Source organism: Sinocyclocheilus anshuiensis, unplaced genomic scaffold, assembly GCF_001515605.1.
Source record: "Sinocyclocheilus anshuiensis isolate Anshui unplaced genomic scaffold, SAMN03320099.WGS_v1.1 scaffold1576, whole genome shotgun sequence".
NCBI lineage: Eukaryota > Metazoa > Chordata > Actinopteri > Cypriniformes > Cyprinidae > Sinocyclocheilus > Sinocyclocheilus anshuiensis.
In genome coordinates, this window is record NW_015557202.1 from 478,263 (window position 1) to 495,789 (window position 17,527).

General features: G+C 39.6%; 1 protein-coding gene and 1 long non-coding RNA gene across 2 annotated transcripts in view; one reads left to right on the forward strand and one right to left on the reverse strand.

Moving 5' to 3' along the window:
- LOC107678932 (uncharacterized) overlaps positions 1–12,597 on the forward strand; it is a 19,111-nt gene extending 6,514 nt beyond the window's left edge. The window contains exons 2-3 of the long non-coding RNA XR_001632989.1: positions 1,771–1,777; positions 12,586–12,597. This is a non-coding gene — a long non-coding RNA (uncharacterized LOC107678932). The remainder of the gene's footprint in view (positions 1–1,770; positions 1,778–12,585) is intronic.
- The window catches only part of LOC107678931 (ras GTPase-activating protein nGAP-like), an 85,039-nt gene extending 68,806 nt beyond the window's left edge, over positions 1–16,233 (reverse strand). Inside the window, exon 1 of the mRNA XM_016474332.1 lies at positions 15,343–16,233. Within this exon, the coding sequence (XP_016329818.1) occupies positions 15,343–15,472 (130 nt within the window). The 5' untranslated portion in view covers positions 15,473–16,233. The remainder of the gene's footprint in view (positions 1–15,342) is intronic.
- Positions 16,234–17,527: the final 1,294 nt, after the last annotated feature.

The window sequence follows — 17,527 nt, forward strand, 5'->3', positions numbered from 1 at the left end:
AGTTTAAAAAAACATTATTTTCCACATACTGTACATTAATTTTTCTCATTTATGCCCCGCCTTTCTGAAACGCGTTGATTTTTACAAAGCTCATCATTCTGAAAAGCGAGGTGTGCTCTGATTGGTCAGCTTGGCCGAATACCTCAAGCGTGTGACGGAAATGTTACATCCTGTGATGCCGTGTCCCGGCGCGACGAGACAAAACCAATAAAACCAATTACAAACGAGGCATTTGTAGCATCCAGTGGGGACATAATTATGGATTATAATGACTTATACTGTCTTTTTACGCGTTGCGTTGCGTATCGAGCCACGTAAACATAAAACCATGTCTGCATTTGTGATCGGAGAAACGACAAACAACAAGCGCTACTCTACACTGCTCAAAACTCGCGTTTGAATCGTCAGTGGCAAATCCTTTAAATATGAAAACGTACTTACAGGCTGTGAGTCAGCATTATTTGTCAGAACACCGGCATTGTAGGCTACTCTTCCAAGAAACAGTCCTAGTCCTCCGTAAAATGCGTTGCACAAATCTGAATATTTGGTTTGAACTGTTCTGGAACAGTGTTGTAAATACAACTTAACCACTGATTTCTAGTCGTGTTCTCTTTTGAAAGGCCAAACAAAGTAGTTTCGCTTTCACAACGAACGTAAAATGCGTTGCACAAATCTGAATATTTGGTTTGAACTGTTCTGGAACAGTGTTGTAAATACAACTTAACCACTGATTTCTAGTTGTCCTCTTTTGGAAGGCCAAACAAAGTAGTTTCTTTCACAACGAAATTTCGCAGCAACAATTCTACAGCGAGAATCAAAGTTAAGCCTTCTTCTTTGCATGAACATTTGGGCGGTGTTATGCAAATCTTCCCACACAGTGACGTAGACATGTGGGGGCGTGTTTAAACGAAGCGTTTTAGGAGGGCGTGGACGAGTCTTAACTTTTATAAAGAATATCTCTTTGGGTTTGAGACTAGTGGTCGACCGATATTGTTTTTTTTAGAGCCGATGCCGACGCCGATATCTTGGAAAACAGGGTGGCTGATGGCCGATATAATTGATATATATATTTATTTTAATTAATATTTAAGGAATTTGAAATCATTTGAAAATGGATTAAAAAATTAATTTGTAAAATAAACATACTTATACTTTAGATCAGCGGTTCTCAATTCCAGTTCTCGCGTATCCCCGCTCTGCATGTTTTGCATGTCTCTCTTTGTTAACACACCTGATTCAGATCATCATCTCGTTAAAAGTGAGCTCCGTGCATGAACTGTGTTCCAATTGACATGGTCCATTGCTCCCTACTCCCTGAGCAGGGGAAATCCGTTGAAGTTTACTTCAATTCGGAATATTCATTTACAGATTTACGCTGCGCCGCTGCCTGCAGCGTCTTCACACACATACGAAACTTACTAGAGAAGCGTGAAGTGGGACATCATATACCTCTGTAAATAAATACAATTTAAATTCACGTCTCGCACACTTAAATGCCCTTTGTCTGGAACATATACGCTCCCTTCAAACTGGAATCATGGCGAAATATCCGGTAATGTCCACTTCGCAGGGCACTTACAGTCAAATATAACAAACGTATGAAGCAATAAGAGAAACATACAAAATGCATTTTAATTCCTTTGTTTAACACCTCTATTGGATTATTAGACAGACTTCTATATGTATCAAGACGACGGCAAACAAGAGGGATAATGTGAGCACTATGTGCTCAGGCGCTGCCGCTCTCAGCGCCGTCAAAATAAAAGTCAGGTGCGCCGTCAAAATAAAAGTCCCTCCTCGAACGCATCGGCCAAACAGAAAAACTTATCGGCCAATGCCGACATTTGAAAAATGCCAAATATCGGCCGATATAACGGCTTTGCGATATATCGGTCGACCACTATTTGAGACTTTAGTCTTTGCAACTTTAGGGATCTTATCTATTCACGAACAGCTTGTAACACTCCAAAGAGAAAGGAAAACTTGAAATCGCATCATATGACCCCTTTAAGATTATCATAATAAACATGTAAGATACATAAACTTTTGCTATTTTCTGTGATAATCCAAAAAAAAAAAAAAAAAAATCCATGGGTTTTTGTCGAGGGAACCAGAAATTTAAATCTTTAATTTTTATTTCTCTGTGAACTATCGCTTTAACATTTTTATTTTAATCTTACTAAGAATAGCCCTTCACATTTGAGAACTAAGAGGACAAATGATGCAGTTCTTTTGGAGTAGGACTGCTGTCCTATTGTTTGTGCCTCAAAGGACTCTTTAAGATGGGAAAAGGATGTCAGGAACAAGAGCTCGGCTTCACCTGCCTCACTGTACGTGTCCAGTTCACTGCAAAGCCCTGATAAGACAGTAACAGACTGAGTGGAAACACAAGACTAAAGGTCTTCTGCAAAATAGATGAGATGGCCCACAAAACTCGGAAAGATATTTCACGGTGATGCACACGCACAAACAAGACTGACAATGCATTTACAAAATGTACGCAAATAGATAATGTTGAAAGCAAACTGAACGACAAACAAACACACCCTGTACACATACCTTCAATGTCTTAATGATGCAGACGTCTATTTATGCGAAGGCGCCAGATCAATGGGGCTTATCTCAGACTAAGTGATAGGCATCTGAAATCTTTTATGAAGTAACCGTAGAGCTTTTTCAATTGTGGTACTGTAGCTGTACATTAGCATGGTAAAACTCTGGATGCTTCCCACAGTAGACTTCGGTGAGTCAGAATCAGAGGAGCCCGCAGCGCCTGACCCCATTTAGCCATTCTCGATCAACGAATCAAATGGGGCTTTCAGAGTTGCCTAATATCCTTAGGGTCTGCAAAACTGCAAAGTGCATGAAAACACACTAAGGGAAGTCTGATTTTCTTTAGCCTTTCGTGCTCTGCTCTCTTTTGGCAGTTTGCACAGCATTGCTAAGCAGTGAAGTGTGATCTGTGACTCTTACCAGTCATTTGCAGAGCAAACAGCGCACAACACAAACTTCTACATCAAAAAGACACTCCATAACAACCATCAGGCTGGAACACGTAATTTCAAGATTCAAATGCAAGACCTGACCGTCATATCTGACAGAATTGGCTGGCACCCACATTACAGATAATGTCTGTAATGGCTCACTATTAAAGTGAAGGAACAGTGCTTTTGCTTTCCGACCCAGATTTTACAATGAATAAAATTGGCAACCTAAACAAAGGACCAAAATTGTTCCAAATTTGAACCTAAAAGAAACCCTCAACCATCAAAATAATTCATATTACTATGAACTGAATGGCCCAAAAATACGCAAAATGAACAGAACATGGGCTGAATAAAAAAACTGATCATTTTGATAAGGCATACACAACAAGTAGTGCAACTTCTTTCAAAAAAAAAAACTTTTAACAACCCCAAACATTTGAATGGTTATGTATAAAAATGCTTAAAATAAAGCCTATTTTTAAGACCATACATTTTTATTATTAAAGGGGTCATATGACATTGCTAAAAAGAACATTATTTTGTGTATTTGGTGTAATGAATAATGAATATGTGGTTTAAAGTTAAAAAAACACATTATTTTCCACATACTGTACATTATTGTTGCTTCTCTATGCCCCGCCTTTCTGAAACGCGCCGATTTTTACAAAGCTAATCGTTCTGAAAAGCGAGGGATGCGCTGATTGGCCAGCTATCCAGTGCATTGTGATTGGCTGAATACCTCAAGCGTGTGACAGAAATGTTAGGCCCCTTACCATACTGTGATGTCATGTCCCGGCGCGACGAGACAAAACCAATAAAACCAATTGCAAACGAGGCATTTGTTGCATCCAGTGGGGACATAATTACTGATTATAATGACTTATATTGTCTTTTTACATGCTGTGTTGCGTATCGCGCCGTGTAAACATAAAACCATGGAAACGCCAGCGATGGCGCCGCAGACGGCAGCCTCAGTGTTTGGCTCTCCAGTGTTTGTATTGTTTTTGTTAGTTTTTCCTGTTTTTTGTTTCTCAAACACGATCAGTTTTACCAGGGATGAGCTGCTGAACATTCGGCAGAACACGCCACACAATCTTCTACCGGATTTCGTTTATTCGGACGTTTTGTTGAACGTAGTAGTCGGCGGAGCTGCTGCGCTGATCAAGCGCTTCAGGACGCGCAGACGGGGGAAGCGAGCAGGCGCGCTCGTCGAGCTCAGACAGCGCGGATTCAGAACGCCATGCCCGAGCCAAGAATCAAAGTTACGCCTTCTTTCTTTGCGTGAACATTTGGGCGGTGTTATGCAAATCTTCCCACACAGTGACATAGACTTGTGGGGGCATGTTTAAACGAGGTGTTTTAGGAGGGCGTGGACCAGTCTTAACTTTTATAAAGAATATCTCTTTGGGTTTGAGACTTTAGTCTTTGCAACTTTAGGGATCTTATCTATTCACGAACAGCTTGTAACACTCCAAAGACAAAAGAAAAATTGAAATTGCATCATATGACCCCTTTAACACTTACCCTTTTCAATTATAGGTAGCCTACTATATGAAAAAAGTATTTTATTAACTAGCTGTGTGATACTGAATAAAAATGCGATATGCGTTATCTTGTTAAAGAATGCGATATATTCGATACGATATTGCTTTAAGCGTGTGAAATTAATTTAAATTATATTTATAAAAACTGAAAATTATATAACCAATATATATGTTTCACATTCTTGGAAAAGAAAGCATCACTACAGATTTTGAAAGTGACCAGCAGTGTTTTAGCATTACAAAAAAGCATGGTCACAAATCTGAAAATGTAATTTTGACATAAATGTAAACAAAAATCATAATAATAATAATAATGCCACCACTATTTAGATAACAAAAACTCTTTGCTCAACTTGGTAACATATAGTTATAATCAACCTAAAACTTAACATCAAGAACATCCAAGTAAACTAAAACACCTGAAACTAGGGGTGGACGGTGTCAGACTTTGTTCCGTGTTTTGTGTGTGTCTTGCTCCCCATGTGCCTTCCTATGCCCATATTTGGTTAGTTTCCTGCTCCTTTCCTGATTAGGTTGATTTGATTCCAGGTGTTCCCTGTTTCATGTCTACTGATCCCAGGTGTGTCTCGTCCTCTCCTCATCCTGTCATGTGTTTAAATAGTGTTCCCTTTCTTTAGTTCAGCGTCCGGTATTGTTCATGTCTTCATGTATAGCGTGAGTGTTCCGTGTTGTCAATTAAACCCATTTGGATTGATGTACTCCTCATCTCTCTCCGTTCCTTGCTCCTCGCTCCGCTCAGCAGTGCACTCGTGACAGAATACCGGACCGATACAGAAAGTGAGCGGCGCCTTTTTCCCCCCGTTTGTTTTTTGGCTTTTCTAAAAAGAGTTTTGTTTTTGTTTTTTCCCGTGCGTCTCTCCCTGCCATAATGGAGGAACGAGCACTGTTCATCACAGTGGCTCAAGCGAGCCCAGACCCTATCGTCTTCACGAGGGCGTTTGTGCCGCTCGCCCTGGCCAGCTCCCTCGAGGGGGAAACCCTCGCGACGCTGTTCCGGATCGGGATGACGTTCCATCATCCTACGGAGCTCCCAGACACGACCGACCTCGACTGGAAGGAGACAGTCATCCGGTGTCTGGAGAGTCTCCGATCCCGATCCAGAACCCCTCTGCCGGCAGTTCCCGAGTCAATTCAGCTGGCTGTTAATATGGCAAGCCCTTTGAACATTAATGTGGCAAGCCCGCCAAATATCCATGTGGAGCTCGCTCCAGTGTCGGCTCCAGCCCCAGAGCTCGCTCCAGTGTCGGCTCCAGCCCCAGAGCTCGCTCCAGTCCCAGCTCCTCAAAAGCGCTTTGCTGTGCCTGCTCCTCCAGAGCACCCTCTAGTGCCAGCTCCTCGTAAGCGCTTTGCTGTGCCTGCTCCTCCACAGCACCCTCCAGTGCCAGCACCACGTAGCCTCCCGCGTCCCCTGCTCCGCCATGGCCTCCCGCGTCCCCTGCTCCGCGATGGCCTCCCGAGGCTCCTGATCCAACATGGCACCCAGAACGGGTACCGCTCTGGAGGCCCGCCGTCTCGTGTCTGTCCTGAGGGACCTCCAGAGCGCCCCTCCCCGTTGGATGTTGTGTGGCGCGAGGACGTGCCTTCCGGGAGGGGGGGAGTTATGTCAGACTTTGTTCCGTGTTTTGTGTGTGTCTTGCTCCCCATGTGCCTTCCTATGCCCATATTTGGTTAGTTTCCTGCTCCTTTCCTGATTAGGTTGATTTGATTCCAGGTGTTCCCTGTTTTATGTCTATTGATCCCAGGTGTGTCTCGTCCTCTCCTCATCCTGTCATGTGTTTAAATAGTGTTCCCTGTCTTTAGTTCAGCGTCCGGTATTGTTCATGTCTTCATGTATAGCGTGAGTGTTCCGTGTTCCTTTGTGTCAATTAAACCCATTTGGATTGATGTACTCCTCGTCTCTCTCCGTTCCTTGCTCCTCACTCCGCTCAGCAGTGCACTCGTGACAGATGGCTACTTATTTTTATTTTAATTTATCTTTCTTATTAAAAATAAGAACTACAAAATAATAGGACAAATACAATAAAACAAAGATACAAATGAAATAAACAGTGCTTTAACATTCAGGTAGGCCTACATTAGATGCATTTAACAGTAGCATTCAAGTAAGAAACAATACAGAAACTGAATAATCAAATGTAAAACTAAAACACTGCATAATCTTCACATGAATTTAATATACATTGAGCCATAAAGCTTACAAAGGTTATAAAGTCAAGAGCAGTGAGAGATTTTCTCTTTTTCTTTTGTTTGACAGACAGCTGTTTACTGCATTAGGATGCTGGAATCCTATTGCTCCAAATCTGATTTCCTTCCTAACTGTATATGTTCTCTTACTGTAATGTGAAAAAAAGATATATTTGTACATTTTGTACTTTTTCACTACTGCATTGCAGTAGAATTATTTTTTTTTTACAGTAACGACAATCAGTAGGAAATATTCAACCAAGGACAAAAGGATTGCTTGGTATAATGCCACTGCTGTCATCAAGCCCATTACAAAACAGCAGCTACACCTACCAACCGTCCATCTTCCAGAGGAAGACATGCAAGAGAGCGCACACATGGACACACACAGCTGGTGTCAACCAATCAAACGCTAGCTCTGCTAAAGGGAGGGGCCTTGTTATGCATCATGATGTCATTCAGTACCTCATGCTTTCCTCAAACAAGCCAGCTAAAGTGAAGCATTGTGTATGACAGACATTGCGTTATATGTGCTTAGTGGACTGAGCAAACCATTTGCTGAACTCTGAGTACACCGGAGCTCTACAATACCTGCTCCAAATTTATTGCAACAAAGATGTTGAAATCGCTTCAGGCTCAATGTTTACGCACGCCAAGCCTTCCTAAATAAACGCAGTTGCCTTAAGTGTACCGACAAAGCCAAACGGTAAAAGCTTTAGAATAAAGTTACGTTAAGGTGCTGCTGTGGGCGAAAACTAAACACTGAGGGCTCTGGTTCCTGTGAGAGCATATCAAATAACCTTGGCGTCACATGAGTCTCTGCCTGTAACATGAGATTGTGGAAGTCCGACTGCAGCATGGCTTTTATTATCCTTTTTATTCAGGCATTTTTGCTCAGAGTGGTCATGGTGAATCAGAGCAGACAGGTGGAAAATTACCATCCAGGCTTTTACGAAGAGGAAGTGGCAACCAAATATGAGCAGTCATCAATTATAGCAGTGCTGAATGTAAAAAAAAAAAAAGAACCTGAAGGTTTATCTTGAATCAGACCACCTCGTCTTTCTCATGTTTCTCCATCCCTTATCGTTTCCCTTTGGATATCTTGCTCATTTTCTTCCTTGTATCTGCCAACCATGCGTATCTTTATCAATGGCAGGTGTACCATACAGGCCAGAGAAGATATACTTCCCTCTTGACAGCTTGGCTCAGATGATTCCAGATGAGCGGATGCTTTATTGATGCATTTTGCATTCGACCTGCTCAGCCGTAATGAATCACATCCATCAAAGGGCTGTGATAAAACACACGAGTTACATTAACTCGGGGCAAGAGAGCATTTAATTAATAGAATATGCTGCTCAGAGGATACAGCCCGACCTTGAGCAACTTCTAATGAATTATCACTGAATGCACAGCTACACTGGATAAATACAAATTGTGGAATTTTATAATTGGATTGGGCTACTTATGGGCACGGATGAGTCTCATTCCAGCCATAGAAATCCAAAGGCACCAAATCCTCAGTGCATTTCTAATGCAGAGACATGAGTTGGTTAACAAGAGGATGTTGTTTAACCTTAGGGGTGTTGTCACAATCAAACCAATTAAGCCAATCAATTCTGACAATCCATGAGTCCTAGGGGGGAAGTAACACTCCTATATCAGCCTTTAAAAGAGCAGGCAGGAAGCACATGCCACCGGTCTGATGACATGCTCTAATCGATAGCACAGAGTGGCAGGAATTCTTTCATGAGATCTCTTGCACGTGGAATTAATGTTCAGATGGGAGAACACAAGCTGCAAAGGTTATCTGGGTGCTGAAACAGACATTCATTTATAAAGAGAAAAATTTAAAGCAAAGTTCAGTTGCATGCATAAAAATTAGCTAATTTTAAGACAAGATCATTAATCACTGGGAAAAAAAGCAAATTTCAAACCAAATTCAGGGATTTTGTATCATCCTGAAGGGGTTCATTTTGTGATAACCACCTTACTGAACATTATCCTGCTTATTTCATGACTACTTACCAAATAAATAAAAAATTTATATGAAATATTGATCTGAAATGACCTTATTTTGTGAGAAGAGACCACAGAGTGATACACACAATATGAAACTACCACAGCTAGCAGTCATTACAGAAACATATTTGACCACAGAATGCTGTGATTGACAAATAAGAATCAAGTACTCCAGAAAGTCATGTAGTAATACAAAAAATACAGGGCATTATAATGTTCTTCAGCACCATGTTCTATTGCAAGACGAGGAGCAAAATATTTATCCAAGAATGATCAGGCACAGGCCTGAAAACAGGAAAGGGGGCTTCCTGTGTTTTCAGGTAACGCCTGGAATCCCATCACATCGTCTTCCAGCCACTCAGTCTCCATGAGTGAAAGGAAAGGGTGGAGAACTGACAGATACCTGCCTTCGTCTCCTGGGAAACACCAGACCGCCGCACTCTACTGACCTCTCCAAGAGGCTAAAACATGCACACTTAAAACTAAAGCATCAATAAAAAAAAATAAAAAAAAGAGTATTCATTCATTTATTCAGATGACCTGTCCAGAACTATCAGCATGTTCTTTTAAAATATCTAAGAAGACAAAGGCACCTTTGAACCAGCCTTGTGAGAGGAGGCAAAGCAGGCAGCCTGGTGCATCAGAGTCGAGCATGTGAAACTCTTGTGACTACAGTGAACTCAATTCAGGACTCTCCAATTAAGGGGCTTTTCAAACTGAACGTTCAGCACCGCAGGCAACTCACCAACACACTGGTGTGGAGTACCTGGGAACTGCATCAAACTTGATGAGGAACTTGACTAGGCAGCATGTGTTCCACACAACTCATCACTCTTTGTGACAGAAATCACTGAAAAACTGTCATCATCCCAGTTGGTTCCGAGAAGAAGTGCTAGAAGATAAGCTTCTCATTTTCCCCGTTTCCAGCAAACCTTTAATAAGCTTAGAAACGAGAGTCTATGTAAATGACAAAGTGAGCATCCACAATCCGCATTAAACAGGGCCTAATCCTTATCTATAAGGTGCTTAATAGACTGAAAATCAGGGATTAATGGAGAGGCAAGTCAAGGACACATTGAGTCATTTAAACTTAATTAAATCTGACTTTGCAATTGAATTTTAAACAGAAACTTGGATGCAGAAACTCAACAACAAAATTAGACATAGCTGCTGCTGCTCTACTGATCCATAGATACACAGCATTGGCCTATGGGAAATCATATTGGTTAGTGATGGGCATTTCTCAAAAATATTGTATTTGAATATTTGGACTCATAAAAAATTAATATCCATTTATTAAAATGACGTTTAAGGAGAAAGATGTTATTTTTTTAATAATCAAGTTTTTGTCACCATTGCTGAACAAGCTTATGATTAGGCATTAGACAAAACAATGTTCTACAACAATGTTACGTTATATCTCAAGGCTTTCTTTTAGTTGAAAACAAACAGGCTAGGCTATATATATGAAGAACAAAAGCATTCAAGCTCAAGCAGAGCAAGCACTCAAGTCGGCCTATGCTTATCGTGTTTATACTGTTTCACATGATAATGTTGAGAAAAAAATATCCACATGCTCGGGTGAAAGTTGGCTCCTTAGTCTGATAACAATAAGAAAACGCGCCGACACAGACGTTCCAGTGACACAAAGATAATGGTATGCAAAGTTTCTTACAGCACTTTGTGCTCTTACACCACTCTCCCTCGAGGAAACTTAAAGGAAGCACATGTCTCAAGATCATTTCGCTGTCAGCTCTCTCCTCGGCTCACAGCTGTGCTTATCTGCAGTCGCGAATGCAGTGATGGACAGCTGACTTTCCTCAGTGGTGTCTAGATTTCATGTGATTCTCATTGTTTCACTGATTTATTTGTTCAAAAGTAATTCCATTTTGTAAGATCATTTAGATCAAAGTAATTCCAAACTTCGCGAGGAGGCAGACGACATTCTGTGATTAAATACAATCAACTTGTTAACATGCTCCACAGCGCCACCCAGTACATTTAGTTATAACTGACTTTAAGTTTGCGTGCGTAGGATTCCCTGCATTTACAGCCAGCAAAGCAACACACAGTTAAATTCGATTAGTGTTTTTATTTTTCAAATAATAAGTACAGATCGAATATTCACCCCTTGGCCAACATAAGAGATCTGTTTAATTTATCGGTATCAAAAGTGGATATATACTCTGGGGTCAGTCATTTATATACTTTCATTCAGCAAGGATGCATTAAATTCATCAAAAGTGGCAGTAGACATTTATAATGTTACAAAAGTCTTTCAGTTCAAATGAATGCTATTCTTCTGAACTTTCTATTCATCAAAGAATCCTAAAAAATGTATTACAGTTCTCAGAAATAAGCACCACAGCAGTTTTCAACATTGATAAGAAATGTTTTCTGAGCAAAAGCATATTAGAATTATTTTTGAAGGATCATGTGAATTTTTTTGACATTTCTAAAAGATTTATATATTCTATAAAAATATATCAATAGAAAACAGTTATATTAAATTGAAAAAAAAAAAAAAAATTCACAATATTACTGTGTTGCTGTATTTTCGATCAAATAAGAATTAAAAGCAGTGTATCCCGAACTTGAACATACAGATCAGCAGCACATGGAAACTGATGTCAGTTTAACTTGCTAATACTTAGCAGCTCTTCTCTCTGATTGAAAGGCCACACGGAAATGTTTTATAATCACCGCTGAAAAGAACAGCCGTGGCCAAAACAAGTCCATGAATAGACAAGTTGGCATGGAAAACAGTATTCTTAACAGATACATAAGGGAAGTGAGTAGGAGACAAGCCGGCCAGCATCCTTATTGAGCTATTTCAGCTCTGGAATGCCATGATGAACGCACTGGTGCCGGTTGCTCTGGAATTTTGGAATCCAGTCCACTGAGGTCATTCTCGGAATGGTCTGCTTACATCATAATCCTGGCCCTGTCTGCTGACAGCTACAATGAACGAACGAACGGCTTACGTTGGGTGGAGGGGAGGTGGTGCAGCGGGGAGCACATCCTGAGCTGTCCGCCGCTAACACAATCCCACCATTCACTCCCACCCCTCCCCACCCTCTCTCAGCTTCCTCTACAACATTAAACACATCTAAGCAGCAACTTCACAAACATTCAACAGCATTCACTTTCATCCACCATGGCAGAACCGTCCCGTACCTTTCCATTTCAATATGAGGGGCATGATGAAAGAAGCTTTGTGGATGTAGGCAAACTTTTTGAACCAGCAGGCCCAAACAGATGCCAAATCTGACAGGGCTACCTACACGCCCGCCAGCTTTGTGTAAACGACTAGAGGAAGTGCATTTATATATTCTCCAAAATTTCACTTAGATAACTCCAGGCAACAACAAACCCAAAAAGTGCACAGAATAGGTTGCCTAATGCAATACAAACCCCCATTTAAAGCACATAAACACTATTTACATAGAACACAAATGGCCCTTGAATAAGCCTGTGGGAGGAACATCAACTATAAAAGAGCAGTTATGTTATTAGGTTCCCCAGACATCTATAAACAGAAAAAAAGACTTCCTAGTAATAACAAGTCACTGAATGAACACCACCAAAACTAAAGTCCCTGCTCCGCTGATTATTTTAAAACCGTGATTCATTTCCACTCTGTCTGAGGAAGTGATGTTTGACATGATGAGTATGTAGCTACCTTGGTCATTTTAATTATGAATGATATGACATCCATGCTGAGGCCAGCTTTAATGTGAGAGGTCTGACTGCTCTCTGACTGTCAGTAATGACTCATTTCTGTCTCACTGTGAGTTTGTGCTTACACCAGTGGGAATGAGTTAAAGACAAATACCAAAGAATTGAAAATTATGTCATAGGGTGTTGGGCAGCACATGAACGGAGAAAACGTGAATTCTTTACACATTACAACACGTCATCTGGATTTGAACTTTTTCCCAGTGCAGGCCTGGAAAATAAGATTAAACTGCTCTGTATTTCAAAACAAAGGGATAGTTCACCCAAAATGAGAACTGTGTCATAGTTTACTCATCCTCATGTCGTTCCAAAACCAAATGACTTTATTTGTTCCGTGGAACACAAAAGGAGTTATTCGGAAGACAGTGATGGTCTCTGATTCTCAAATGCTATAAAAGTTTCATAAAGGTTGTCCATATGACTATATTCCAAGCCTTGTGAAATCATAAAATAGCTTGACTATTCATTGATTGTTCATTATTCATTGTATCCAGTGACTTCACTCATTGAATCAGTCCGATTCAACATCTAGACTTGTTTTGTGAACTTGATTATCATTTTAAGATTGTATCAAAGGAATGATGCTCGAACAAATCTGGAATCTTATGAACATGTCAAAGAGAGCTATGGAGCATGTCAAGATTATCCATCATATGACATGATTTCAGAAAACTTGGATTGACTTGTCCACAAGTCATATGGACCAATTTTCTTATAAATTAATATTGCTCCTTTTAGAAGCTTGAACCTTTAGTTCCCATTCATTTTAAGTGCATGGAAAAGAAGATTTTGTAAAATTTCTTCATTTTTCCTCGTGCTCCACAGAAGAAAGAAAACAATATAGGTTTGGAATGACATAAGGATGAGAGTAAATTATGACACTTTTTATTTTTAGGGTAACTTGACCTTTCATTTGTTGGTTGATCTATATTATAATTTTTAGAAATTGATTTTAGTTGGTTCAGCTCAGAATTAGTGGGGGGCGGAAAATGAAAGTCAGTGACAGTGGGTTGACAGAACTGGATGTCCTGTATTTCATGTGAAGTCCCTGGTTTCGACTTACATCCTTAAATAAGAAGACAACAGGCTGCCATGACAACAGCCCCTGGCAACATGTCTATAGGGTGCACACAGCCTTAAAGAAGCCTTATTAAACAACAGATCTGGAAACACAATCAGTTACCATGGCTCACTACTATTCAGTCTTGTAATTCAGAATTAAAATGTTGCATGTGCATTAACAAATTAACAACCCCTATTAAAACTCCAATTGAAACCATGACAAGAACACATTTTCATGTGTCAACAAAATAAAACCTTTGTCTATTCCCTATTGCACCCCGTCTCCAATTACAACTACTCTAGGAGACATAATTATCCACAACCAGATCAACATTCAGACCTATTATGTGTAACCAGGATTTTCCACACAGCCCTTCCCTTAACCACAAATCGTAATACACACACATTGGAATCTATCATATATTCATTCCATTGTTTCTTTACAAATTACACTACAGTTAAAACAATCACACTAAAGGCACAAAATTTATTGTACCATCACACACAAACTATATAATGTATAAGGATATAAGATTTAACCTAGTGTCTTTTCAAGTTGAAAACTGATAGATTAAGTCACAAACAGTAAGGAAAAATGACCATTAAACCAACATGTTTCTATTAGAGCTGTGTTACTATGGCAAGCCACTTTAATATTAGTCCATACAACAAACTATAGCAGCTATTTTAAAGTTACTCATACAAATTTTTAATTACTAGTAAATAAGCCAACAATGGCTAGTATCTGTTCAGCTAGTAACTATTCAATAGATCTGTGGTTTATATATCAACTATTAAACTCCAGGTAGTATATGTTGCTAATTGTTACTCAAAAACTATAATATATACTAGTCATGATTTGAATAGCTACAAGAAACTAAGGAATAAGTACTAAAATAGTTTCTATATAAACTGGAATAGGATACTAGCAACAATTAGTATAAATTTGAGTTGCGTTGAAAAATACTTTCAAGTAATAATGTTCAAATGCTATTGATTAACTTAAATACTAGTCACTACTGGAACAAGTACTAGCACATAATGAACACTTACCTTAGTGAAAACACTTTTGTTATAAGGAACAGGTGAATCGCAAGACCCTTTTTACTGGGGCACAAGAAACAGTGAATGACCTCTGTGCCCTACCAAAAAAACAATTATAAATCTATATATTAACTTGAGGATAATTTTTCCTGATAATATATCAGCATGTTGTTTTCTACCAGCACTTTAGAATCAGAACTAGCAATGCCAGAATCACAAATTTATCCGTTTTGATATAATCTTATAAAATATTTATTTTTAATAAAACAAATGGAGTGCTGACTGATGTGGATATTTACCTACAATCCACTCTAAGAAACAAAACTTGCAGATGTCTTCTAAGGGTTGTCACTGATGAAGCAACTTATTGTGTGTGTAGTTTGACTCTGTGCTGCAGGTAAAGACAATTTAAATAAATATATTCATAACAGCATTTTAATAAAAATTACTTAATGCGGGGCCTGTGCCCCAGTACTGAAAGGCTAGAAATTACCCCAAATAAGAAGCAGGGTAAATGTTAAAACGGCTTGCCATAAACAGTCCTGTATGACAACGCTTCAGTAAACATAAGACTCAGAATTCCCTTCGGTATTATAGGCTGATAGAAAATAAAACCCCAAATAATTTGGTTATTTAATGTATTTACGCTCAGAATTATATTTAAAGCACCTGTGAGTTAAATCACCGAGGTGTTAAGGTGAACAGATCTAAAGCAAGCGCGGTCACTGAATATCACCTACCGTAGACCCGCACCCATCCCTGCTGCTGGCAAAACGAGTCCATCAAAATCCCATCGACCACTGGGTCTAAAGAAATCATGCCTCCCTGAACCGAGCCCACGTCGCCACCGGTTACTGAATCCGTCTCCATGCTCGATACACCTCCACGGTAACGTCCAGGTAAAGGACTCCAGTCCGGTGGATTTTAACGCGCGTGGCAGGAGAATCTCAGTCACAATGTTTCCGTTCGTTTGTGTGTGTTGGTTTAGTATTCAACTATACAGCTAAAAATAGTTTAAATAAACCCGAATAAACTAGCGACAGTAGTAGTACGACACTGTTCAAACTGAACGTTTGGAGTTTCCCATATTTTTCTTTGTTTCACAGTTGGAATATAAATTATGTACGCGCGAGTCTAGTCTATGTTTACATTACTGAGCACTGTAGCTACGTGGTCGGCAAAAAATAAGAAAATACGGATAAAAAAAAAAAGAAGCTTTGATAGTGTATTTAAACACGTATCAAACCCTAAAAAATACGAAAGTGCAAAGTTTCAGATCACCCTTTTCTTAAGACAGAACCAGCAGCCAAAAGTTAAAACAGAAGCAACAAGCTGTAGTTCTTTAAGTTATATTCGGATGGACTGCTGTGTGTGTGTCCACGAGTCAGGTCGTGGAAACAGCAATAATAATTGAATGAATCCAGCGACGGCAGGAGTTTACTGCATTGTCCTTGCGGCAAAAATGATCAAAATAACAGCAAGTATCAGTTTATTGTTCTGTCGTCCACTTTAAGTGTGAGTCGTTGTTTGGGACTCCCTCCCTTCCTCTCGGTCCTGTGGTGAGGGCAGACAGCCCTTTTCACACCTCAAAATCCAGACAGCTTTTCCACCTCAATCACATGCCATTGCCAGCCTGTGCGCTGGGATTCAGGGGAAACTAGAGGATGACCGAGTGACTCGATCAACACGCATTTATGTTTTAAACCGCTTCAGACAGGTTTTATTACGTTTTACACATCAACTAAAATTCAGTAAAAGTTTTTTTTTTTTTTTAGAAATGTATAATATATTTGTTGAATGTGAAATGAGGAAGAATTGAGACTTTGACAGCATCGATCGATATTGTAAGACGGATGTGAACTGATGATCGAGTCTCTGAGACATCTGCAGGTTAACCTCGTGCAAAAATGTCATAAAAATATATTTAATTTGATTTGACATTAATAGGGGTTGCATTTAGTTCTTGAATAACACGTTTTGTAGACATAAGACCGCCTGAAAATTACATGTAATATTCAATTTTGGAGATATTGAGAGATGATTTCGCTGACATTAAGCGCATCACAAGAACATCAGCCAATAGCTCTGCGTTTAGACTAAAAAAGTATTAAAGGGGTCATATGATGTTTCTAAAAAGAACATTATTTTGTGTATTTGGTGTAATGAAATGTTTATGCGGTTTAAGGTAAAAAAAAAACAAAACATTATTTTCCACATACTGTACATTATTGTTTCTCCTCTATGGTAATATTATTAAAAAATACGGAAGCGCTATATAAATAAAGGTGACTTGACTTGACTTGACTCTATGCCCTGCCTTTCTGAAACGCGTCGAATTTGACAAAGCTCATTTGGTCTGAAAAGCGAGGTGTGTTCTGATTGGCCAGCTATCCAGTCATAATTAGGGACTATAATGACATATACTGTCTTTTTACACGTTGCGTTGCATCGCGCCGCGCCGTGTACACATTAAACCATGTCTGCATTTGTGATCGGAGAAACGACAAACAACAAGCGCTACTCTACACTGCTCAAAACTCGCGTTTGAATCATCAGTGGCAAATTCTTTAAATATGAAAACGTACTTACAGTCTGTGAGTCAGAACAGCCGGCATTGTAGTCTACTCTACCAGGATCAGGAAACAGTCCTCCATAAAATCAATCAAAATCAAATGCACACATCTGAATATTTGGGTTGAAGTGTTCTGGAACAGTGTTGTAAATACAACTTAACCACTGATTTCTAGTCGCGTCCTCTTTTGGAAGGCCAAACAGTATATTTGCTTTTGCGACGAAACACACAGCGTCTTCACAACATGGTGGCAGCAACAATAAGTTATGCCTTCTTTCTTTGCGTGAACATTTGGGTGGTGTTATGCAAATCTTCCCACATCATGACGTAGACATGTGGGGGCGTGTTTAAAC